At 43.9% G+C, this 26961-nt stretch overlaps 1 protein-coding gene across 3 annotated transcripts in view; it reads left to right on the forward strand.

The window, feature by feature from the left end:
• LOC308313483 (adhesion G protein-coupled receptor E5-like) overlaps positions 1-26961 on the forward strand; it is a 40379-nt gene that overhangs the window by 8361 nt on the left and 5057 nt on the right. The window contains exons 3-15 of one of the 3 annotated variants that reach the window (XM_080760620.1): positions 2920-3063; positions 4192-4317; positions 7617-7742; positions 9437-9574; positions 11643-11683; positions 12695-12799; positions 13474-13645; positions 14838-14957; positions 16316-16536; positions 21211-21390; positions 22256-22273; positions 22337-22513; positions 22977-23194. In XM_080760620.1, the coding sequence (XP_080616746.1) occupies positions 2920-3063; positions 4192-4317; positions 7617-7742; positions 9437-9574; positions 11643-11683; positions 12695-12799; positions 13474-13645; positions 14838-14957; positions 16316-16536; positions 21211-21390; positions 22256-22273; positions 22337-22513; positions 22977-23194 (1786 nt within the window). Of the gene's footprint in view, positions 1-2919; positions 3064-4191; positions 4318-7616; positions 7743-9436; positions 9575-11642; positions 11684-12694; positions 12800-13473; positions 13646-14837; positions 14958-16315; positions 16537-21210; positions 21391-22255; positions 22274-22318; positions 22514-22976; positions 23195-26961 lie in introns of all 3 variants that reach the window. The other 2 variants (XM_080760619.1, XM_080760621.1) reach the window with 2 other exon arrangements.

Here is a 26961-nt window from a genome sequence, read left to right on the forward strand (position 1 = left end):
GTCAAACACACCGATGTGTGTCTGTGGAAGTAAGAGTCAAACACACTGATGCGTGTCTGTGGATGTTAGACTCAAACACACCGATGCATGTCTGTGGAAGTTAGATCTCAAACACACCGATGTGTGTCTGTGGAAGTAAGAGTCAAACACACCGATGCGTGTCTGTGGATGTTGGACTCAAACACACCGATGCATGTCTGTGGAAGTTAGATCTCAAACACACCGATGTGTGTCTGTGGAAGTTAGACTCAAACACACCGATGTGTGTCTGTGGAAGTTAGATCTCAAACACACCGATGTGTGTCTGTGGAAGTTGATGATATCAATGAAAATGCACTAGGACGTGTGTACACACGGTTGGATTAGCTAGGACGGCTCCACACTCTCAATGGGTTAAAATGCTCAATATATCTGATATCATGAATAACATCATGCTCTCTGTCACACTCTGGTCTGGAGTGAGAGGAGCAGCAAAAGAAAGGCAGCTTGTCTCAGCTCTCAAAATTAATTAATTAATAAGACCCCAAATGGCAAAATACCAAAAATAGCAAGTCGGTGTGCAAAACAAACTGCTTTTATTCACCTTTTCAGCAAACATGGTGTCCCGACCAAAAGTACAGCAACACTTTATAGTTTATAATTACAACTATAGATAAAAAGAGAAAACAAAAGAGAATAAAAGGATCCGGGCACACAAAGTTAAAACATGAGGAACGCCTTTATTAAATTAAAAAGGCAACTGCCAACATGTTTCGACCTATCAGGTCTTCATCTGGGCAAGAAGACCAGAGTACTGTAGTGTACAGTACTGTACAATCACATTTAGAGCATTACACATTTATCACAATAATTCAGAAGTATTTACAAAAGCACAGTTTGATCAGGTGGGATGGACCGAGTCAGTCAGGCACTAAGAAAGGCAGCCCTGATGCTTCAATCGGGTCCTTTCCCACTGGTCAGAACCAGGAAGCACTGTGGTAACACCTTTTCAAAACAACACCACTTAAATAATTAGAGGTGACATTTTAACCCATTGTGAACCTTATTGATACATATTTGACATACTGTATATGGGAGAACAGGAAACATGAAAACATTGTTATAAATTATCCTTATGTGTGTCAGGGGTCAGGGTATAATCTGCTATAGCCGCAATTTGCAACTCTAGATTTAGTTTACAATGGGATGAATCTAGAGTTGCAATACCCTCCATTGACTCTGCACTCATCCAATTTGCGTTTGCGATCTGCTTGTATTAAACAACGTTTAACATTCACTAACATTGCAGCTCTAGGCCAAGCTTTAATTATCCCATTTCAATCTGCCAAGCTTTTGTTTCATTAAAATCCACCGTAGAGATGTTGTTATGAGCTGCTTTCTGTCAAGAAAGTCTGTGCAGGTGATTATTTTTCTTTTTCTAAGTTCTGGAGTTTGGAAGCGCTCGTCGTACGTCACTGAACGGCCCTGCCTACCGCCTGTTTCGAATGGGCACATAATGCAGGAGGTGCTTCCAAACTGCAACACTTAGAAATAGAATCACCTGCAGAGAGACAGAACGTATCTCATAACAACATCTCTACGGTGGATATTAATGAAACAGAAGCTCGGCAGATTGAAAGAGGATAATTCGAGCTTGGCCTAGAGCTGCAATGATGGTTGAGTTTAACGTCGTTTAAGACAAGCAGATCGCAAACGCAAATTGGATGAGTGGGGAGTCAATGGAGGGTATTGCAACTCTAGATTCATCTCATTATAAAAAAAACTATTCTAGAGTTGCAAATTGCGGCTAGGTAATCTGCCACATTCTAATAATAATAATAATAATAATAATAATGGATTTTATTTATAACGCACTTTACATTCGCAGGAATCTCAAAGTGCTACAGCAGTGAATAAAAGCAAAAGAAACAACACACCATTAAAAACATCTAAAAGAACGGGAACATTTAAAACATAAAGGGCAAGGCTATAAAAATGCTTTGGTAAAAAGGAAAGTTTTGAGTCCTCTCTTAAAAGCGTCTATACCGACGGTGGGGCTCTCAGGTGGGCGGGGAGAGCGTTCCACAGTTCAGGGGCGACCGAGCAGAAAGCCCGGTCACCACCCATGGTGCCGTAGGTCTGATATCATTATCTTCTTGTCTTTTGTTTCTCTGTTTTTCGGTGTCAGACAGATGTGAACGAGTGTGAGGACAGTGTAACATTGTTTCTGTGTCAATGTCCTCAGATGTGAAGGAGTGTGAGGACAGTGTAACATCGTTTCTCTGTGTTAATGTCCTCAGATGTGAACGAGTGTGAGGACAGTGTAACATCGTTTCTGTGTCAAAGTCCACAGATGTGAACGAGTGTGAGGACAGTGTAACATCGTTTCTGTGTCAAAGTCCACAGATGTGAACGAGTGTGAGGACAGTGACATCGTTTCTCTGTGTCAATGTCCTCAGATGTGAACGAGTGTGAGGACAGTGTGACATCGTTTCTCTGTGTCAATGTACTCAGATGTGAACGAGTGTGAGGACAGTGTAACATTGTTTCTCTGTGTCAATGTCCTCAGATGTGAAGGAGTGTGAGGACAGTGTGACATCGTTTCTCTGTGTCAATGTACTCAGATGTGAACGAGTGTGAGGACAGTGTAACATTGTTTCTCTGTGTCAATGTCCTCAGATGTGAAGGAGTGTGAGGACAGTGTAACATCGTTTCTCTGTGTCAATGTCCTCAGATGTGAAGGAGTGTGAGGACAGTGTGACATTGTTTCTGTGTCAATGTCCACAGATGTGAAGGAGTGTGAGGACAGTAACATTGTCTCTGTGTCAATGTCCACAGATGTGAAGGAGTGTGAGGACAGTAACATTGTCTCTGTGTCAATGTCCTCAGATGTGAACGAGTGTGAGGACAGTAACATTGTCTCTGTGTCAATGTCCTCAGATGTGAACGAGTGTGAGGACCGTGACATCGTCAGCATCTGTGGAGAACACGCCCAGTGCCTCAACACCGTCGGGAGCTTCACCTGTCGATGCCACGACGGGTTCAAGGCCGTGGACTTCACTGCCTGGACGGGCCACTGTGAAGGCGAGTGTGGAGAGACGTCCGTCCGTCTGTACCACTGTTGTTTTTGGCAATTTTTTTTTTAGTTTTAGTCATATAGTCTTTGGACTGAAACTTCATTTAGGTTTAGTCACATTTTAGTCACCTGGAATGTCTTAGTGTTAGTCTAGTTTTAAGTCAACTAAATGTCATACGATTTTAGTCGACTAAATCTAGAGTTGATTTAGTCGACTAAAATGTATTTCGGCGGGTCTTGATGCCGTCGTAATGAGTGTTTTTACACTTGCTGAAAATAGCCGATCTACAAGCTCACAACGCGTCGCAACGCAACCAAGTGTAAAATTACTCATACTGGATCTCTTGTCCACTAGTCCCTTCCTAACATTTTTAGTCTAGTTTTTATTTGTCGACGGAATTGTCAGTATATTTAGTCTTAGTTTTAGTCGTCGTAGCTTAGTTTTCATTTAGTTTCCATTTGTTTTCGTCAGTGAAAATAGGTAGTCGAGGAACATTTTTCGTCTTAGTTTTAGTCGACGAAAACAACACTGGTCTGTAGCCTACTGACCCCGCTGGCGTGCCGACACCGGCTTCGCACCGCAGTGGTTGTTTTAGTATTTTAGTTTTTAGTCGTGGGCGCGGTCTGCCTCGATGGCATTGTTGTCGTAATGGCTGATTTTACACTTGCTGAGAAACGGTGCAGATCTACAAGCTCACAACAGAGCGTCGCACTGCGACGTGAGCTGTTAATCATAATTATTCCATCATGTTCACATGCTTTTGGAGAGAAATGAGAATCGATAATGGCCAATGAAGGAACGGTATTTGATTGAAGGCCCTAGAAAAAGACACCGGTTCTGTTCAGAATTTATTGTCTCCCGTCTTTCCAACAAAACAATAGAAAATGCTGCTTTGGGGACTCCTTATATGGTTATGGCTGAGTCATGGTGACGTAACAGCGGGACAGACACTTGCATCAATCACAAACAAATCACTCAGCTCCATATATGGGCACAAAAGCGGGACAGACACACAGACAGACACACAGACAGACACACAGACAGACATGATCTGCTAGGTCTCATAGTAAGTGCTCATTGCATTCGCAATTAGACATGGACATACTAATTGATTACTTCTCTCTCGGTCATGCAGACATTAACGAGTGCGAGGACAAGCTGATCTGTGGTCGCCATGCCAACTGTACTAACGCCATCGGTAACTACAGCTGCACCTGTGACACAGGATATGACCTCACGCCCACCCGTGACAACTGCACAGGTGTGTTAACCCATTCTGACCTGAGATCAGATTCTAAAAATGTCTTAAATCCTGACAGTTTAAAAAAAATAGCAAAAATTGCTATTTTTCAATAGCTAACGCATAACGTAACGCTAACACCAAAAGGGGGTCCCGCCTAAAATGGGTTAACCACTTTTTAGACATGACGTCGATATTTAAAAACAGTTTTCTGAAAAACCTCATGTTTCTGTCAAGGACCCCCCAAAAATATTTGTAATTGGCCGCCGACCCCCATCTGAAAATATGTATTATGCAACGGCCTAACTTAATATGTAACTTAGGTCACATTCCCACCTAATAAATACTACGGTAGACTCGATGCGAATGGGCAGAGAAGTTGGGATTGTTGCATGTTGAATTTGCTGCGGTTTGCCTTCACACTGCGCTGTCATCCGCAGCAGGGGGGACCTTCATCAATGTCTTCAATTCATAAACTAGCCGACACAGTGAAATCTATGGTGTTAAAATTATACTCATAACGTGCATGTGTCGTGCCAATGGGGACTTGACCTCTCTCTCTCTCTCTCTCTCTCTCTCTCTCTCTCACTCTCACTCTCTCTCTCTCTCTCTCTCTCTCTCTCTCTCTCTCTCTCTCTCTCTCTCCCCCTCCCTCCCTCTCTCTCCCCCTCCCTCCCTCTCTCTCTCTTTCTCTCTCTCTCTCTCTCTCCCCCGCCTCATCTATCCACGGTAACGCTCCGTAAAATGTGCCAGCCACATTGCATAGCTTAATTTCCTTTATTTGCTGCGGATTGCATTCACACCTGCACCGAATCCTAATCAAGTGCGATTGGAAGCGAAGCGAAACCCCCGTTTTTTTGGGGGCGGAGTTAGAATGCGGTTCTTTGATATGCATTAGGATTCGAATGAGGCTTCACACCTGCCAAACGAAGTGCACTTTCTGACAATGCGCAGTAAAGCTTTCTGGTGTGAAGGCCACCTTAGATAGCATGTTATGTAGACATGGTATCATGCAATATGCATAGTTTAGTTTCATTGTATCCGTGTTGTTTTTGGCAGCAAATTTAGATTTTAGTTTTAGTCATAGTCTCTTGAATAGTTTTCATTTAGTCACATTTTAGTCACCTGGAATGTTTTAGTGTTCGACTAAAATGTATATTTTGGCGGGACTTGATGGCGTTGTGATTAGATGGCTGATTTTACATTTGCTGAAAATAGCCGATCTACAAGCTGCGACACGTTGTGAGCTTGTAGATCGGCTTGTAGATCGGCTATTCGTGTAAAATGACTTATAGATCGGCTTGTGATCGGCTTGTGAGCTTGTAGATCGGCTATTTGTGTAAAATGACTTATATTTGTATTTTTATTTTTGTATTTATTTATTCAGCACAGTATAAAAAACAACACAGTGAACATATAAATATGAGAAGGGTAAGGTGCTAGGCTGAGGCAAAAAAGCCCAAGGGGCGGGGCTTATACGAGGCCTCTACCTATATAAATTAAAATGAAACATTGTACATGAGATATAGAATATCCAGAAAACATGATTGCAGTATATAAAACATAAACAAAACAAAACAAAAACACAACAAGAACATGATTAGAATTTTTGGTTATTTACATGATTACAGAAAAGAATAGATGATACAAAGAAATATAATTAGGTGATCTGGTCAATTGAGTGGGTCCTAAACTTATGTTTGAAATGTTTTAATGAAGTAGAATTTGATGAGATTGCTGTATAGGTGTTCCATAGCTGGGCCCCCCTGTATCTGATGGAGAACTGAGACCAGTACGGCTTGTAGATCGTTGTGAGCTTGTAGATCGGGTATTTGTGTAAAATGACTTATACTGGATCTCTTGTCCACTATAGTCCCTTCCTAACATTTTAGTCTAGTTTTTATTATTTGTTGACGAAATTGTCAGTATATTTAGTCTTAGTTTTAGTCGTCATAGCTTTAGTTTTTGTCAGTGGAAAAAAGGTAGTCGACGGACGTTTTTCGCCTTAGTTTTAGTCGAGGAAAACAACACTGCATTGTTCATATATATTTTACTGTTAGACGGAGGTTAGATTCTTAGCTTACTTATAAATTGTAAGGGGCACGGTGGCACAGTTGGTAGTGCTGTCGCCTCACAGCTAGAAGGTCCTGGGTTTGATTCCCGCTGGGGACGCTGTGGGCGCTGGCAGCGTGTTCCCTCCTCCGCGTCATCAGTGCCCATACCCGAAGGCGGGGTTGGCGAAAGGGCCTTTCTGTGTGTAGTTTGCATGTTCTCCCCGTGTCCCCTAGGGTAGGTACCCTCACAAAAACATGCCGTAATCCTGGTCTCTAAAACTACCTCCCCCTGGCCAGCCCGGGGCGCCTGATGGAGGGGAAAGGAACTGGTCGGAATAACGTGTCCCTTCCACGCGCTACGTCCAACCAGAGAAACTCCCCCCTGTCAGGTGGTCAGTCCGCTGCCCCCCCCAGGTTGACAGAGAAAGTGTAGCGCCCAGGATAACATTAGATAATTGGCACTGGGTGAAAAGAAAAAACTGGGTTACAAAATCGTGGTATAAAAATTAAAGAAAAAGAAAAAGAATTGCTCTGGATTAGTTGATTGCCTAATTATAGACAGCACTATAAATGCATTGTATGTAGTCATAGCACGTCAATCATAGAACATATGATTATGTATAGCATAGTATAGTATATATGCATAGTTTATATGTATAGTATGTATGTATAGTTTCATTATATAGATATTCCACTGTTACGTTCTTAACTTACGCATGTTTCATGATGACTACGTATTATGTATGTGATGTATTCCCATGCTTTTTTGTTCTTGCTTAATGTAAGTCGCTCTGGATTAAGAGCGTCTGATAAATTGTAAATTGTAGAATGCATGTTGTGTGTGAATGAGAAAAGACTTGAACGGTCACTCTTATCCTTTAAGGTCATTACACACTGGCGAATTAGCGACGCGATGCGAATAAGCGATCTGAAAATGCGAAATATTGCATGTTGCAGTTCGCCTGCGAATCTCTGCAAAATACGACACCAGAGCGAACAAATACAGAGCGAAAACGGTCGCATTTTCGCACATTGGCACATTCGCCACTGATGTGGAAGCTTGCATGGACTTCAATTGTTTGTTTTTTTAAATGCGAATTATTCGCACGGATATATTGCGTCGCTGATTCGCCAGTGTGTAATGACCTTTACTCTCCACCTTATTCTATTGGCGTCTTCTTACAAATCTTATGAAGAATAATTACATTTGGAGTATTCTTCATCATGATAATAATGTATGATTTCTCGTCTCTCTCTCTCTGGCAGACATTGATGAGTGTTCGTACACAGAGATATGTGGTCCAGAGGAAATCTGTACCAACATGATGGGTACCTACAGCTGTACGCGCTGTGAGGCGGGATACCGCCGTACCCCTACCAATGGCTGCAAGGGTGAGTTTAACCCCCACCAATGGCTGCAAGGGTGAGTTTAACCCCCTGCACCAATGGCTGCAAGGGTGAGTTTAACCCCGACCAATGGCTGCAAGGGTGAGTTTAACCCCCACCAATGGCTGCAAGGGTGAGTTTAACCCCCACCAATGGCTGCAAGGGTGAGTTTAACCCCCACCAATGGCTGCAAGGGTGAGTTTAACCCATTCTGGGCCGGAACCCCTTTTTGGTGTTTTAAACAGGGGGGCAGTCGTCAGACAGATATTTTGTGAAGCCACTATAAGGAAATCGGGATTTCCTGAAAGTTCATATAACGGCCTGTTGTGGCGCTGTCATTAAGGGCCCAAAAAAACCCATAGCCCCATAGAAGTCCATGTATTTGGGCCCAACTTCACCTAGACTGTATTACCTTAATAAACATGGTCATGAATACTTTCTGCTTCCAGTCACTAGTTTAAAGTTTCATTTCTAATGTCATAATATTCTTTTTGGAAAATGATGGTCCCATTTATTTAAAAAAATGACCATAAAGTTGCGTATGTTCTGAGGGGCGTGGCTACCGTTACAGTCTATGAACGGGATCCCCCACCCACTCGAGTCAAAATAAAAACCAACGGAGAAGAAGGGGGGAAGTCCCGCCTCGTTGTCTGGGCCAGCCAATGGGCCAGCTGGGCCCAAACGGATCTAGAAAGATGGCGATTTACAATACAAGGACTGACAGGCTTAATTTTACGTTCATGTTAGACCCGGGGAACGCTTTGTCCATATTTATTTTTACAGTCTATGGTTTTAAACTATAGCATTTTGTTATACTTTAGCTATTGGAAAATAGCAGATCTATAAGCTTGTATAGACAAGCTTGTAGATATAATTTTACTATAATTTTACTATTATATCACATGAACTATTGAACATGAATGTGTGTGTGAATGTGTGAATGTAATGCACCATCTATGTAAAGGTGTGTGTGTGTGTGTGTGTGTGTGTGTGAATGGGTAAATGGGTGAATGTAATGCAAAGGTATGTGAATGTGTGTGTGTGAATGGGTGAATGTAATGCACAATATATGTAAAGGTGTGTGAATGTGTGTGTGTGAATGGGTGAATGTAATGCACAATCTATGTAAAGGTGTATGAATGTGTGTGTGAATGGGTGAATGTAATGCACCATCTATGTAAAGGTGTGTGAATGTGTGTGTGTGTGTGTGTGTGTGTGTGCACGTGTGTGTGTGTGTGTGTGTGTGTGTGTGTGTGTGTGTGTGTGTGTGTGTGTGTGTGTGTGTGTGTGTGTGTGTGTGTGTGTGAATGGGTGAATGTAATGCACAATATGTAAAGGTGTGTGAATGTGTGTGTGTGAATGGGTGGATGTAATGCACAATCTATGTAAAGGTGTGTGAATGTGTGTGTTAATGGGTGAATGTAATGCACAATATATGTAAAGGTGTGTGAATATTTGTGTGAATGGGTGAATGTAATGCACACTCTATGTAAAGGTGTGTGAATGGGTGAATGTAATGCACCATCTATGTAAAGGTGTGTGAATGTGTGTGTGTGTGTGTGTGTGTGTGAATGGGTGAATGTAATGCACAATCTATGTAAAGGTGTGTGGATGTGTGAATTGGATGAAGGCGCTATATGAATGCACCATACTGTAACCATTCATCATCCACCTCCTCCACCTCCTCCTCTCCCGTCCAGACGTGGATGAATGCGACGACGACCCAGCGCGCTGCGGCGGCGAGACCGAGGGCCGGTGTGAGAACCGCCCCGGGAGCTTCCTGTGCGACTGTTCGCTGGGCTACAGTAACTACGGCAACGACCAGACCCCGTGCTCCGGTGAGACACAACCTCACACTGTTCAGGGTTTATACCTTAGAGTATATATCCCATATTGGTATCTTACCCCCTCAGGCCGGGAACCCATATTTGGGTTCTGTACAGTATGTACAGTATTCAAAAATGTAAATTTTTTGATGCTGCTATATAAATATTTGAAGTTTTTTAGAAACCTTAGGTCAGGATTTAGAGGCGTTTTTAGAATCGGCCTTAGGCCTAAATGGGATATACAATAGAGAAGGCACCCAGAGGAAACCCTGAGGCCAAATGGACATAGTGGCCGAATTTGTCATTGCAGCTCGAGCCAGCGCTGCTCCGTTGACTATCATTGTGCACGTTCATGTGTTTGAGGCCATGACACGTGAACGAATGTTTCATACGTGAACGCACACAAGCGGCACAATGATAGTCAACGGCCAGCGCGTTCATGTGTTTGAGGCAAATCCATCCCAGAATGCACTCTGTTCCTACCAGGAAGGAGGAGTGGAATCGCCTCATGCGCTTTTTTGAGCAACTTAATGCAAGTGGATGTGAGGAGAAATCCACCTTAACCGTCTTGCCGCCATTGCCGTAGCCCTTCGGCAATTGCGCTTTTATAGTGCATTTGATCGATCGAGCCATAATGCTACTTACGTTAGCCGGTTAGCTAGCTGTGTTGTTAGCACAGCACTGGATCTTAGATCGTCGTCGCCATAAGAATCCATTCTATCCGTTTCTTTCAATCGCCTGTATCTCCTATTCCTTGTCCCAGATGGCATTTTTGGTCAAAACAGCGTTTCTTTGACGGCACAGAGCCGACGTTGTGGAGGGCTATCGTGTACCGGCATGGATCCGATCATGTAAACAAAGGTTGTCTTGACAACGTAGAGCTGGCCGGGATAAGCCCACTTCCGGTTGAGGCAAAATGTGGCTTTTCAAAATAAGAGCTGAAAATAATGTAAAAAATGCTGGCGTGAATTAGGTCCTAATTTCTCAATAAATGGTAGCAGTAAATGGGTTAATGAAAGTGGATGGGAGGAGAACTCGGGAGTCTTCTCTATTCATATATAACTCTATGGTTTAGACCCCGTGCTCCAGTGGGACACAAGTTACAACGTCAGACTTTTTCAGGATTTCTGCAACTCTTGTTTTCTTGCAGTGTTGATTTCGTCGACTAAAACAAAACGGTGCCGGAAAATTCTAATTTTTGTGTGTTTTTTTATATCAAAGGTCCATAAAAAAATATTTGTTTAATTATACTTTCCTGAAAACGAAAACAAAACGTGCTGCGTGACGACGAGTCGAGACCCACATCGATGAACGCCGATAGAAATGAAGCTCGCCTGTTTGATTCCCGTTGCCTCGTTGTCCTCCTCCGACACAGCTGGTTTTGATTAACCCATTCTGACCTGAGATCAGATTCATACGAGGTTTCCACTGGACACAACACTGGTCTGATGAACCCATTCTGACCTGAGATCAGATTCTAAAAAATGTCAGTCGTTCTTCGATTTAAAAAAAATAGCAGACCTACAAGCTCGTATGAAATACAAGCTCGCTACGAGCTTGTAGATCTGCTATTTTTCAATAGCCTAAAGCACGACATGATGCTAACACCAAAATGGGTTCCCGTTCAGAATGGGTTAAAGAACTGCTCCGTTTTTAATCCAATTCAAGATGACATCCAGACAGTATATTACTCGTTTTAAACTTAATCATCACGCTAAAATATGTGACCAGATTTGACTAAGAGACTGCCATCACGCAAAATTACAGCTTTTACAGCTTCCCACCCCCAAAATGAGTTAATAGCACAGGCAGACTCTTCACAAGCATGTCTGAAATAAGTGTCAGAGCTGAAATGTATAACATGATGTCCATATTTATCCATATTTTGAAAGTTCCTCTAGCCTGGTGTACAGGTGATGACATGCACATTACATGCATAATGGAATTACAAATTCTTTCTTTCTTTATAATGGGAGAATTGGCACTACTCAGAGCCTAAACTGGTGACCACCAGGTGGCGCTGAAAGAGTTTTAACAATACTGTTAATATTATAGTTTGTTGTCATGTGACGTGTTGCAGAGCTGAAGTGTGACCAGTTCAAACCAGACTCAGGTGAACCGGTGAGTTGCATCATCATCAGAAGATAGAGCGTGCGTGCGTGCGTGCGTGCGTGTGTGCATGTGCATGTGCGTGTGTCCGTGTGCGTGTGTGCGTGTGTCCGTGTGCGTGTGTGCGTGTGTGTGTGTGTGTGTGGTAGGTATATCAATGTTCAAATGTATAATTTAGACATTCGCAGACGCTCCAGAGTGACTTAGATCAAAGTAATTGACATGAACCCAAAACTGAATTCAGATTTTGTTTTCCTTTTTTTAAATGTTTCAGTTCGCCTCTCGGCTACCGTATGCTATACACTCTGGGCTCATGTTAGCTTACCGTTGATTTAGCTGTTTAGGCAGAAAGAATGTATCTCCTAATCCAGGGTGCTCTCCGTGGTTCTGAACGGATCGATTCATTTCTGCTCCTCATCCGTCTCTCCCTCAAAATATGAACGCTTTTTTGGATCATATATCGTATAAATTAAAACGATAGCAATGTAAGCTAGCAATGTAAAGCAAACTTTTTTTCCGGATTGTTTCCGGGTCATGGGTTTCAGAGCAAAAGAGCTATTTTGAAGGATTCCCAGCACGGATTGTGTTAATGCAGCCATTCATTTACTAACCACTTTCAAGTTGTGCCACGATTGTAGGCGAACATTTTCAAACATTTTCTTTTTTAGCCACCCCCCCCCCCCCCCAAACAGACAGTGAAAATAGTGGATCTACAAGCTCTCAATGCGTCTCCAAGCCCCGCGTTGATAGCTTATAGATCCTCTATTTCCGGTGAGGGTTATATGTTGTAACTTATTTTTTTGCCGCACCCGAAATTACGCTTCTGCTTTATCTCCCGCTGTCTGTCTGTCTGTCTGTCTGTCTGTCTGTCTGTCTGTCTGTCTGTCTGTCTGTCTGTCTGTCTGTCTGTCTGTCCGTCCGTCCGTCCGTCCGTCCGTCCGTCCGTCCGTCCGTCCGTCCGTCCGTCCGTCCGTCCGTCCGTCCGTCCGTCCGTCCACCCATCTCTCTCTCTCTCCCCCCCAGTCCGGTCTGAGTGAAATCCGGTCCCTGATGTTGAGGAACTGTGACGCCCTGTCCAACAGAACCCTGTCCAACAGAACCTCCGGTGATGGAAACCCAATGCTAGAGGTAGACCACAACACATCATATATTCTGTATTGTGGTCTGACGTCATTTTGTAGTCCTACTGTACGTTACGTAGTCCTACCGTACGTTACGTACGGGTCCAAGTGGCACCAGCTTCTCATTGAGAGTGCCAGTTGCTAGTGAGAGTGCCAGTTAATAGTGCCAGTTTCTAGTGCGAGTGCCAGTTGCTAGTGCCAGTTGCTAGTGCCAGTTGCTAGTGCCAGTTGCTAGTGAGAGTGCCAGTTGCTAGTGCCAGTTGCTAGTGAGTGTGCCAGTTGCTAGTGCCAGTTGCTAGTGAGTGTTCCAGTTGCTAGTGCCAGTTGCTAGTGCCAGTTGCTATTGAGTGTGCCAGTTGCTAGTGCCAGTTGCTAGTGAGTGTGCCAGTTGCTAGTGCCAGTTGCTAGTGCCAGTTGCTAGTGAGTGTGCCAGTTGCTAGTGCCAGTTGCTAGTGAGTGTGCCAGTTGCTAGTTGCTAGTGAAGTATCTCTGGAGGGGGCGCTCACGTCACGGCTGAAATACTGAATACAAAACGAATTATACGCGTTTGAACGTCTCATCTTTTACTCACGTCTCCGTCGCTGTGTCGTCGTCCCACCCCCCCCCCCCCCACACACACACACACACCCCTCCCCCCTGTGTCGTCCCACCCCCCCGCCCTCCCCCCCTGTGTCCGCACAGCAGATGTTCACCGCGGTGGGAGACGTGCTGGAGTCTCCCTCTAACCTGGACAGCGGCGCCAAGGTGACGGGGCTGCTGGTGGTGGTGGAGGACGCCATGAGGCTGCTGGGAGCCCAGCTGGCCCACACCCAGAACCAGAACCAGACCCACCGACTGGAAACCAACCAGACAGGTGTGCACCAGGGGGCAGCGGTGGCCCAACGGTTTGCGGAGTGGTCTTGATATCGGAAGGTCGCTATAGTTCGTATCCCCGGACCGGCCACGTTAAAATTACCACCGCTGAAGTGCCCTTGAGCAAGGCATTGAAGCCCTACCATGAAATGTTCTATGAGCAGGGCCTGGCTGTAAACAAGTTCTTTTTTTTAATATATTTTTTATCCCACGATTTTGTAACCCATTTTTCACTCCTGTGTCAATCATCTAATGTGATCCTGGGCTCTACACACCCTCCACCAACCTAGTCCCCATATATGGGGGACAAGGGGAGAGCAACGGACTTGAACTCATGCTTCCTTCATGCCTGAGTGTCCAAGTTGCTCCTTTACACCTGACAGGGGGGAGTTTCCCTGGTTGGACGTAGCGCGTGGAAGGAACACGTTATTCCAACCAGTTCCTTTCCCCTCCATCAGGCGCCCCGGCTGGCCAGGGGGAGGCAGTTTAGTGACCAGGATTACTGCATGTTTTTTGAGGGTACCTACCCTAAACAAGTTCTTGAGCTTAGTCCAGTTACCCTGGGTAAACATAGTACCTTTCTTTCTTTCTTTCTTTCTAACCAGGGGGGCAGTCAGACAGATATTTTGTGAAGCCACAAAGGAAATCGGGACTTCCTGAAAGTTCATATAATGGCCTGTTGTGGCGCTGTCATTGGGCCCAAAAAAAACCCATATCTCCATAGAGCTCCATGTATTTTGGCCCAACTTCACCTAGACTGTATTACCTTAATAAACATGGTCATGAATACTTTCTGCTTCCAGTCACTAGTTTAAAGTCTCGTTTCTCATGTCATAATATTCTTTTTGGAAAATTATGGTCCCATTTATTTAAAAAAAGTACCATAAAGTCGCGTATGTTCTGAGGGGCGTGGCTACCGTTACAGTCTATGATCGGGAGCCACCCCCCGTTCGAGTCAAAATAAAAACCAACGAAGAAGAAGGGGGGGAAGTCCCGCCTCGTTGTCTGGGCCAGCCAATGGCCAGCTGGGCCCAAACGGATCTAGAAAGATGGCGATTTACAATTCAAGGACTGACTGGCTTCATTTTACGTCCATATCAGACCCGGAGAACACTTTGTCCATATTTCTTTACAGTCTATGGTACGCACGCACGCACGCACGCTGACAGTGGATTTTCTGCTTCTGCGTTTAGAGGCAAAGCTCGCTGTGAGGAAGGGACAGACTCCGCCCACTGGACTAATCCATCTGACCAATGAGAACGCTGCTCTAGACACTGACTGGGAGACGGCCAGTGGGAACGGAACGTACCCAGGTAAACAGGCAGCTGATTGGTTGATCCACCGTAGACATGTTATGAGCTATAAATGTGACTAAATTTGAAATTTGTCATGTGAAAGCAGGGAATCATAGCTTCAAATTGACATATTGGTTGTTCAGTTTGACCCTCCAGTTTTGGAGATATGGCTTATAGAGTAATGTCTTGCAGAGAAACAGCGAGTTGAGAAAACATGCTTGAAAAGGTTCACTTCTGTGGTCTCTAACATTACACCTAGCTACATGTTTAAGCATTTTTCAATATTTACATGTCTTCTGTGGTCTCTAACATTACACTTAGCTACACGTTTAAGCATTTATTTCATATTTACATGTCTTCTGTGGACATTACACCTAGCTACATGTTTAAGCATTTATTTAATATTTACATGTCTTCTGTGGTCTCTAACATTACACTTAGCTACACGTTTAAGCATTTATTTCATATTTGCATGTCTTCTGTGGTCTCTAACATTACACCTAGCCACATGTTTAAGCATTTATTTTATATTTACATGTCTTCTGTGGACATTACACCTAGCTACATGTTTAAGCATTTATTTAATATTTACATGTCTTCTGTGGACATTACACCTACATGTTTAAGCATTTATTTCATATCTACATGTCTTCTGTGGTCTCTAACATTACACCTAGCTACATGTTCAAGCATTTATTTCATATTTACATGTTGATTTCAGCTCTGACACTTATTTCAGACATGCTCTAGTATGTGAAGAGTCTGCCTGTGCTATTAACTCATTTTTGAAAAAGCAAAAAGCTGGTGAAAAGCTGGATTTTGCGCGATGGCAGCAGGCTCTCAGTCAGATCTGGTCACAAATGGTGATCCATCGCAGACATGTTATGAGCTGTACTTTCCGCTGAGACATTCCATGCAGGTCATTAACCCATTCTGACCTGAGATCAGATTCTAAAAATGTCTTCTACATCCTGACAGTTTTCTGAAATAGCTATGTTTCTATGTCAGTCGTTCTAATATGCATAACATAGTGCTGACACCAAAAGGGGTTCCCGCCCAGAATCCCGCCCAGTAGGTTAATCCTACTTTTCTTTTCCAAGTGTTGGAGTTCTGAAGCGCTCGTCAGAAGTCACTCAACCGCTCCGTGTACCACCAGTGTACGTGTCTACGGTGGATCTGCAAACCCTTTGCAGATTGAAAGTGGATCATTCAAGCTTTCCGTAGCCTACAGCTGCAATGTTGTTGAGTTTATATTGTTTAATACAATCAGATATAGGACTGAATTGGGTTGTCTATGGCTGGTGTTGCAACTCTAGATTTAATCTTACAAAATATCTAGTGTTGAAAATTGGGCCTCCTCTCCTCTCCTCTCACAGGTTTCACTGTCGTTGCGTTGGTGAGCTACAAGAACCTGGAGAGGTCCGTTAACCACTCCTTTGACAGTCTCAGAGGAGGAGGAGGAGGAGGACTCTACCAGAGGGACGGAGAGGATCCTGAGAACATCCAGATCTTCTCTAAGGTGGTGTCGGCCGTGGTCTCCAACCCTTCCACAGAACACCTGGACACGCCCGTCGGTCTCACACTGAGACATCTGCAGGTGGGACTCTGGTCTACAGTGATACAGACTGCATGGTGGCTTAGTTCTACGAGCTCGTAGATCTGGTCCACAGTGATACAGACTGCATTTATTTATTTATTTGACAGGGACAAAGCGCATTAATCAACATGTCAGTTTTCACATAAATGTAAATGGGCCAGAGTTAGCCGAAGCTAAATTTCATCTGTAGTCCCTGGGCAGGCTCTTAAAAAATGAATGAATGATAAAAAAGAAGAACAAAGTGTAGGGCGCCTGCACACAACACCATGCGTTGATGCCATGTGTGCATATGTGCAAGCACCCAACACTACGTCCATACAAAACACAATACAAAACAGATAAAAGAAGGACAAAGTGTAGTGTGCCTGCACACAACACCATGCATTGATGCCATGTGTGCATATGTGCAAGCACCCAACACTACGTCCATACAAAACACAATACAAAACAGATAAAAGAAGGACAAAGTGTAGTGTGCCTGCACACAACACCATGCATTGATGCCATGTGTGCATATGTGCAAGCACCCAACACTACGTCCATACAAAAACACAATACAGTACAGGAACAGATCGACATGGTACAGGGGACAGAACAACGGCAAGTGAAGTGAGAAATGACACCGGTGATGAATACTAAATAGTGCTGATAGTTAGTTACTCATGATTACAAATTTGAGTTGTTTTTAGCCACCTTTTCAGGTTGGATTTGAAGGTCAGATAGTTGGAGGTCTCTCTTATTTCTGTGGGGAGACTGTTCCAGTGATGGGAGGCTCTAACAGAGAAGACTTTTTTACCAAACACACTACGTCTGATTGGCACTTTACAGTCCCCTCTGGTAGTTGCCCTTGTTGTTCTGACACCACTGTCCGTTCGATCTATGAACTGTTTCAGTGGTGGAGGTGCAAGTCCATTTAAGATCTTAAAAATGAGGCAGGCATCTGCAAAGTGTTTAAAGCCGTCAAAATTAAATAAATTGTACTTTTTAACTATATGGCAGTGGTGGTAACGGTTGGGCTTTTGATCCAGTGTTTTCAATGTCTGTTTGTAAAGTGATTCTATGGGTTTTAAAGTTGTCTGATTTGTCTGTGACCAGGTTGTGAAACAGTAGGTTATGTGTGAAAAAATCATAGCATGCATGAAGAGTTTGGCTGCATCTGTTGTTAGATATGGTCTTATGTGTCTGAAATTGGATAAATTGAATTTGATTTTATTGGCTACATTTTTAACATGCTTTTTAAATGTCAAGTTTGAGTCTAGTGTAATTCCAAGATATTTAAATTCTGATACTACCTGAATACTACTACCTTCAATAAGAATGTCAGTGTCAGGGTCTGTGGAGTTCCGTGAAAAAAACATACCAACAGTTTTTTTTGTATTCAGATGCAAGCATGAGTTCCTCAGCCAGTCAGATACATGGACCATGGCTGCAGTTAATTTGTCTGCTGCTAGTTGTTTGTTTTTAGCATGTATATAAAGAACTGTGTCATCGGCATACATTTGTATGGAGACAGTTGGACAGACAGAAGGCAGATCATTTATATATAAACTAAACAAAATTGGCCCCAGTATTGATCCCTGAGGAACTCCAATGCCACAGTTAAGATATGCTGACTGAGCACTACCAACACGAACACTTTGGTTCCTGTTTGCTAAATATGAATGCATCCATTTCACTGCCTCTGTAGAAAAATTAAATTTGGAGAGTTTTGACAGAAGTACCTGATGGTGTACAGTGTCAAATGCCTTTTTGAGATCCAGAAATACTGCGCCCACTATGCCACCCGAGTCTAACTCTGACTTTACACCCTCCAGAAAGTAACAGTTAGCTGTTTCTGTTGAGTGGTTGGAGCGAAAGCCGAATTGCAGTGGGTGCAAAGGATTGTGGTCCGAGTTTAGGTGAGCAGTCAGTTGTTGGGCCACCCATTTCTCAGCCACTTTGGACACAATAGGTAAAATACTGATTGGTCTATAATTTGCCACATTTGTTTGGTCCCCAGCCTTAAAGATGGGTGTTACAATTGCCGTTTTCCATGTACTTGGAAAAATGCATTGTTTGACTGATAGATTTATCAAATGAGCTATAGGACAGATTAGGGCGTCCTTATGTGTTTTTAGAAAGGTTGTGTCCATATTACAAAAATCCTTTGCTTTTGAGTCTCTTAATGACCTTATTATCTTTACCACTTCAGATTCGGTGATCTCCTCCAACCTGAAAATGGGCCTGTCATCCTTAATAGGATCACAAGTCCAAGTTCTAGTTGAGAAGCTTTGAGCCAGCTCCTCAACAGAATTTATAAAGAAACTATTAAAATGATTTGCAATCACATCATGGTCTAAGGTTAAAATTCCATTCACTTTAAGTTGGAGTTCCTTTGTTTTGTGATCCTTATTTCTCCCAGTTAGTTTATTAAGGTTTTCCCATATCAATTTCCCATTTCCCCTGGCATCTTCTATTACTTTAATGAAAAAATCTGCTTTTGCTTTCCTTAAGTTCCTTACTACCTTGTTTCGGAGGCTTGTGAAAATCTGCCTGTCACTGCTGTGACCTGATTTATGTGATCTCTTCAGGGCAAAATCCCGCTCCTTCATCTGCTGCCATAGGGCGCTATTGAGCCATGGCAGAGTGTTCTTTTTACTAGGTCTAGACTTTATATTCTTTATGAATGGTGACACTACCCCGTTTATGGTTGTCACATAGTGGCATAGTTCTACGAGCTCGTAGATCTGGTCTACAGTGATACAGACTGCATGGTGGCTTAGTTCTACGAGCTCCTAGATCTTGTAGATTTTTCAAAAGAAGAGGTAAAGAAAATGGTCTTCCCCATAGAGTTATAATAGATAGAAAATGGTCTTCCCCATAGAGTTCTAATAGATAGAATATTGTCTTTTCCCCATAGAGTTATAATAGATAGAAAATGGTCTTCCCCATAGAGTTATAATAGATAGAAAATGGTCTTCCCCATAGAGTTATAATAGATAGAAAATGGTCTTCCCCATAGAGTTAAAATAGCGTACGATCCTTTGGATCACTTTCAGAGCGATTTGTTGGATGATAGAAATATTGACAGCCAAGGAAAATCCATCAGAAGTACATCTGGAACACTCACCCTCATCATGGCGGAACTTCAACATGTTTTATGCACTTTTCCCATGTAGAACGTTAACGTCTACATACGTGTTCAGATTTCAAATATAAAGTGCTCGCCCCAGAGCCACGGATGTTACAATCCTCCTCGGGTGGGTAGAAGTACCCGTGTCTTCCACAATAAAAAAGCGTTTTAATCCGATCTGTGGCCATTTTATCTGAGTTATAAATAATGCACCAACCGATAGGGGGCATAGTTGAAAGTGCATGGCCAGAAACTGATTAAACATAGCTTTTTATTGAACAATACGGAAGATACCGGTACTTATTCCCGCTCTACTTTTGAGTGGCACCGCTAGCCCCTCCTAATGTTTGTCTTGTCTAGACAAACATTACAATGGACAGAGTTTAATGTTTGTCTTGTCTGGACAAACATTACAATGGACAGAGTTTAATGTTTGTCTTGTCTAGACAAACATTACAATGGACAGAGTATAATGTTTGTCTTGTCTAGACAAACATTACAATGGACAGAGTTTAATGTTTGTCTTGTCTGGACAAACATTACAATGGACAGAGTTTAATGTTTGTTTTGTCACAAACATTACAATGGACAGAGTTTAATGTTTGTCTTGTCTAGACAAACATTACAATGGACAGAGTTTAATGTTTGTCTTGTCTAGACAAACATTACAATGGACAGAGTTTAATGTTTGTCCTGTCTAGACAAACATTACAATGGACAGAGTTTAATGTTTGTCTTGTCACAAACATTACAATGGACAGAGTTTAATGTTTGTCTTGTCTAGACAAACATTACAATGGACAGAGTTTAATGTTTGTCTTGTCACAAACATTACAATGGACAGAGTTTAATGTTTGTCTTGTCTAGACAAACATTACAATGGACAGAGTTTAATGTTTGTCTTGTCTGGACAAACATTACAATGGACAGAGTTTAATGTTTGTCCAGACAAACATTACAATGGACAGAGTTTAGTTTAATGTTTGTCTTGTCTAGACAAACATTACAATGGACAGAGTTTAATGTTTGTTTTGTCACAAACATTAAATGCCATTAGAGTTTAATGTTTGTTTGTCATGATTTTTCAAAAAAAAAAATTCAACGATTAAAAAAAGAAATAGCTACACCGAGTGCCGCGCTACGAGCTTGTAGATCTGCTATTTTCCAATATCAAAAGTAACTAATAATGTACTAACATAATGCCTAAAACACCAAAAAGGGGTTCCCGCCCAGAATGGGTTAAGTAAAACATTTGAGTGCTTTTTTCTATTATTATTATTATTATTATTATGTTGTACTTTAGCTATTGAACATATTTTGAAAAATCTGGAAAATGTGGTGCAAATCTTTGAATATTATATTCTTTCAGAGCGAACATTTTTAACTAAAATCTTTGCTTCTGGGGGGGGGGGGTCCCTGGAACAACATATTTTCAGATGGGGGGTCGGCGGACCAATCACAGATCATTTTTGGGGGGTCCTTGACATGAAATATTGAGCACCAACTGATACAGAAACATGAGGTATTTCATAAAACGGTGCTTTCTTTCCCCACCTCTATAGGAGAGGGAGGGTCCTGAGGAGGCGCTGTTCATCTGTGCGTACTGGAAGACCCTGAGCGGAGGGTCCTGGGCCACGGACGGCTGCAGCCGGTCGTCTGCGCGCTCCAACGCCACACACACCGTGTGTCTCTGTCGCCATCTGAGCAGCTTCGCTGTGCTGATGGCACTCTACCCACTGGAGGTGAGGACAGGCGCAACGCTACGCTATGCTACGCTATGCTACGCTACGCTACACTGGCACTCTACCCACTGGAGGTGAGGACAGGCGCAACGCTACGCTCACAGCGTTGTGAGCTTGTAGATCGGCTATTTTCAGCAAGTGTAAAAACAGTCATTACGACGGCATCAAGGCCCCGCCCTGAAATTACGTTTCTCCTAGTTAAAAAGACAACACAGGCTCATACAACAATAAATATATCAGTGCAAGACAATACTCTTGAGTATAAATAAGTCCTAAAAAAACTACAGGAATCCATAAAAAAAGATAAATAGAAATTTACTCGACTAAAACTAGACTAAGCACGACTCGAGGCGACTAAAATGAAAACTATTCAAGAGACGACGGCTAAAACAAAAAAAATCTTAAAGATGGAGTGCCACAATTTTTTTTATTTTTCCAGTTTTTCATGTGTCTATGAGGTGACAGCACAGACACCATGGAGTTGTTTTTATGTGCAATGGTGTATTAACTTTGTATTTAGGGTTTCTTCCTGGAGGCTGAACCCTTGACAGTCAAACAGGCCAATGAAATAAACAGTAATATAGTGACATCACACTATCAGCCCCTCCCCTAACCCCTCCCCCTTTATCATACAACCACAGCTGTGGGTGCGGCTTCAGTTCAGGTAGATCACCACCCATCACCACCCACCAGGCAAACCAGGCATACTTAATGAACTGGTGGGCGTGTCCACATAAAAGCATGATTTTAACAAATACTGTACACTTTTTGGAAAAGGTTCTTCCCCCTTATATTGTAATAATACCTGATGATCATGTTTTATCACGAACGAACGCCGTCTCCTGTTGTCTCTCTGTGCTGCCAGCCTTCCTTCCAGCTGGAGGTTCTGGTCCTCTAACTGTCTCCTGTTGTCTCTCTGTGCTTCCAGCCTTCCTTCCATCTGGAGGTCCTGACGCGGTTGGGCCTGGTCCTCTCCCTGCTGTGTCTGGCGGCGTCCATCGGGACCTTCTGGCTGTGCCGCTCCATCCAGGGCACGCGCACCACCATCCACCTGCACCTCTGCGTCTGCCTCTTCATCGCAGACCTCGTCTTCCTCGCCGGCGTGGAGAAGACCAAACCTGAGGTCTGTACATTAGTTAGAGCAGCAGATTGACCGTTTCAGCGCTTATAGCGTTTATTGAAAGGTTTACTCGGTAGCGTACGTGGCGCGCTACGAGCGCAGGTCTGCTATTATTATTGCTATTATTGCTATGTAGGTCTGTGGGGGGAGGGGGGAGGCATATTACATATAATTTTTGGGGTCCTTGACAATCATGAACTATTGAGAACCACTTAGATAGAAACACAGGTATTTCAGGAAACCCCGTCAGCATTTGTAGAAGACACATTTTTTTACATTTCGACGTCATCCCTGAATGGGTTCCCGTCCCTAATGGTTCCTTCCAGGGCGGCTGCAGGCTGGCGGCTGCAGGCTGGCGGCTGCAGGCTGGTGGCTGCAGGCTGGCGGCTGCAGGCTGGCGGCTGCAGGCTGGTGGCTGCAGGCTGGTGACTCCATTACTTCTTCTAACCCTAATGGTTCCTTCCAGGGCGGCTGCAGGCTGGTAGCGGCCCTGCTCCACTACTTCTTCCTGGGCTCTCTGTGCTGGATGCTGCTGGAAGGGGTCCAGCTGTACCGCATGGTGGTCCTGGTCTTCAACACCACCATCCGCCCGCTCTACCTCCACGCCGTGGGCTACGGCACGCCCCTGGCCGTGGTGCTGGTCTCTGCAGTCAGCAGGCCGACAGGCCATGGCACCCAAACACAGTAAGTGTGTGTGTGTGTGTGTGTGTGTGTGTGTGTGTGTGCGTGTGTGTGTGTGTGTGTGTGTGTGTGTGTGTGTGTGTGTGTGTGTGTGTGTGTGTATGTGTGGTTGTGTGTTGAGAAAGCATGGAAAGGGAGAGAGGCCACGGGCACGGACACAGCTCCACCTTTAGACCAGGGGGGGGGGGGGCAGTCAGAATGATATTTTGTGAAGCCACTAAGGAAATCGGGACTTCCTGAAAGTTCATTTAATGGCCTGTTGTGGCGCTGTCATGTTTTTAACTCTAGTCTTTGCTTCTGAGGGGTGGGGGGGTCCCTGAAACAACATATTTACAGATGGGGGGTCCCTGAAACAACATATTTACAGATGGGGGGTCCCTGAAACAACATATTTACAGATGGGGGGTCCCTGAAACAACATATTTACAGATGGGGGGTCGGCGGCCAATTACATATATTTTTGGGGGTCCTTGACAGGAAGATGTTTCAGAATGAACTGACATAGAAACATGAGTGTTTTTCTGAAAACTGTCAGGAACGACAGGTCTCCTCCAGGTCTGTTTAAGAGGAATGACAGGTCTCCTCCAGGTCTGTTTAAGAGAAATGACAGGTCTCCTCCAGGTCTGTTTAAGAGGAACGACAGGTCTCCTCCAGGTCTGTTTAAGAGGAACGACAGGTCTCCTCCAGGTCTGTTTAAGAGGAACGACAGGTCTCCTCCAGGTCTGTTTAAGAGGGGCGCAACAACACAAGCGTAAAAAAATAAGCTAAACCAGAATCCAGGTCTGGCGAGTCGCGGGGGGCTGTGATTGAAATTCTTCATTTGGAATACCCCTTGAGATACAATCGGTCCACAAGCACACAGTCAATACAAGGTGATTAACAGAAAATAAAAAAGGAAAACAAAACAAAACACAAAACAAACAGTTACAAAACACAAAACAACACAAAACAGGGTATTGCACTAGACAAGCGGAGTAGCAACAAGGGGAAGCACCCTATGATCCGACGGACCATTGCTACGAAGGAGAATTGGTCCGAGGTGCGCTGGGGGTCGGGAGAGGGTTGGGGTTAGGTTTAGGTGTCTGCCCCGGGGGAGGTTAGGGTTAGGGTGAGGGTTTGAGGTTAGGTTTAGGTGTCTGCCCCGGGGGAGGTTAGGGTTAGGGTGAGGGTTTGAGGTTAGGTTTAGGTGTCTGCCCCGGGGGAGGTTAGGGTTAGGGTGAGGGTTGGGGTTAGGTTTAGGTGTCTGCCCCGGGGGAGGTTAGGGTTAGGGTGAGGGTTGGGGTTAGGTTTAGGTGTCTGCCCCGGGGGAGGTTAGGGTTAGGGTGAGGGTTGGGGTTAGGTGTCTGCCCCGGGGGAGGTTAGGGTTAGGGTGAGGGTTTGAGGTAGGTTGTCGATCGGACCAATGGACCGTCGGCATATTGACGCGGACCCAGCAACAAGATGGAAAAGTTGTTCCGTCAGTATCACTGTCACTGTGCACGTAACGAGCAACGCGCGCAACAAATTCACGGGACCGCGCTCACGTAAATACGCTTTGCGTTGTCACACGAGACTTCTCCTCCGAGCAAAAACGCAGGTCTCGTTGAAAATGAACTATAGGCGTGTTTTATCGCTCCCCGTTTGCGAGGGCCCTTCAGTCATAGGCCCTCATTTATCAACCGTGCGTACGCCAAAATATGGGTGCACGCCGAAATTGCCGACATTTTCGACATTTACCATTTCCGGCAAAGCTTGAAATTGAACTTGACAACGTTCAAAACCCACGTCTGCTCGGCAGCTGGCGTACGCTTTGTCCTTGGCTGTTTTTCTGTCTTACACAAGCGGAGCAGCATTGTCTGAACTGCTGACACGCTGTCACAGGCATCTAAACATATGTTTTCACTCCTAAAATGTTAATATAAAACGGTATGTGTATGTAAAAAAAAGGGAGAGATTTCCAACTTTACAAGTAATTAAAATCGCGCAATTAAAAACAATATAACATGTTTACAATGTATTAGTTTGTGCTTAATCAAACAGTGCTTTACTGGCCTTGTTATGCAAGCGCACTTGTGAGATGATTTTGGAGCGCATGCAGTGATGCGGCATATGTGATTATGATATTATTAAAAAAAAGGCATAAATGGCCTTTATTTCCAAGTGACAATGACAAGCATACAGCTTGCCTATTTGTAGTAAGTACTAGCAGGCTATAGGCGTAAGGGGCTTAATCATTCACCATTTAAATAAGTGCTTGGACAGGTTTTGACAGTTTTGACAGTTCAGATAAAAGCGAGATCATTTTCGGGGGTCGGGAGGACGGGACCGCGGCGTGCGTCGCCAACACATACCAGCACACATGCAAGCGGCAAGCCTTCATCCATATGTTTATGATTCGTTCATCAATGATCAAATCCCTACATAAACGTTGATTATGACTGCCTTGACGACATGATAGCCTATCTCTCATGCAGGCATCGCTGAGTCATCCACAGGACTTTAATATCACAGCAGTGAGCAGTATCACGCCTTCGCCGTGCACTGCGCACAAATGGGTAAAATGTATATAGGCCAGCCTACAAACTAATTCCATTCATGGCGATGTGATGTCGATGTACGTGTCATGTAGGTGCGTGCGTGGACATGACAGCAAGGCAAGCGAGGTGAGAGGGAAACAGACAGGGTAGGCCTACAACTTTATTTAATTAATGCAGGTGTTCGTTCTTTATTTATTTAACAAGACACCAGTTAGTTGGGCTTGCAAGTTGCGTGTGCTTCTGTGTGTGTGTGTGTGTGTGTGTGTGTGTGTGTGTGTGTGTGTGTGTGTGTGTGTGTGTGTGTGTGTGTGTGTGTGTGTGTGTGTGTGTGTGTGTGTGTGTGTGTGTGTGTGAGAGAGGTGGGTGAGGCGGGCAGCAAGGCACGGGAGAAACTTTTTCCCATGGTTTCCATGGTTCCCACAGGTCGTATTTCATGTGTTCAGTCGCAAAAACGAGGGCGAGGCTTGATTTCATAGGGCGTGCCAGATAGATTTCAGCCGTCACATTTATTACCGTCAGAACGAAATTAAGGAAGGATCAGCTGTTTGCGATCACTTTATAAATGCCGTGGCGACGTGGGTGTACTACGAAACCTGCACTCGAATCTGTGGCAGATTTTACACTCGATTGATAAATGAGGGCCATAGTCTCTTCAATATGTTTTAATTTAGTTTTAGTCACATTTTAGTCACCAACTCGTAATGACAGTTTTTTTTTTTTTTTTTTTACACTTGCATAAAATAGCAGATCTACAAGCTCACAATGCGTCGCGACAAGTTGTGAGCTTGTAGATCTGCCAGCAGTAAAATTACTTATAGTGGATCTCTTGTCCACTAGTCCCTTCCTGACATTTTAGTCTAGTTTTTATTTGTTGACGAAATTGTCAGTATATTTAGTCATATAGTTTTAGTCACCATAGCTTAGTTTTCATTTACTTTCCATTTAGTTTTCGTCAGTGGAAAAAGGTAGTCGACGAACATTTTTCGTCGACGAAATCAACACTGACACGCGCACACTGCGTGCATACGCACGCACGCACAAACACACACACACACACACACACACACACACACACGCGCACCAACATGTTGTTGTGATCCCTCCTGGTCAGTGTCTCTATACTAACCTGTGTTGTTGTGGTCATAATACTAACGTGTTGCGATCTCTCTCTCTCTCTCTCTCTCTCTCTCTCTCTCTCTCCCTCCTTGCGGTCACTAACGTGTTGCGGTCTCTCTCTCTCTCTCTCTCTCTCTC

Source organism: Protomyctophum bolini, assembly GCF_963924005.1.
Source record: "Protomyctophum bolini genome assembly, chromosome: 3".
NCBI classification, from domain to species: Eukaryota; Metazoa; Chordata; class Actinopteri; order Myctophiformes; family Myctophidae; genus Protomyctophum; species Protomyctophum bolini.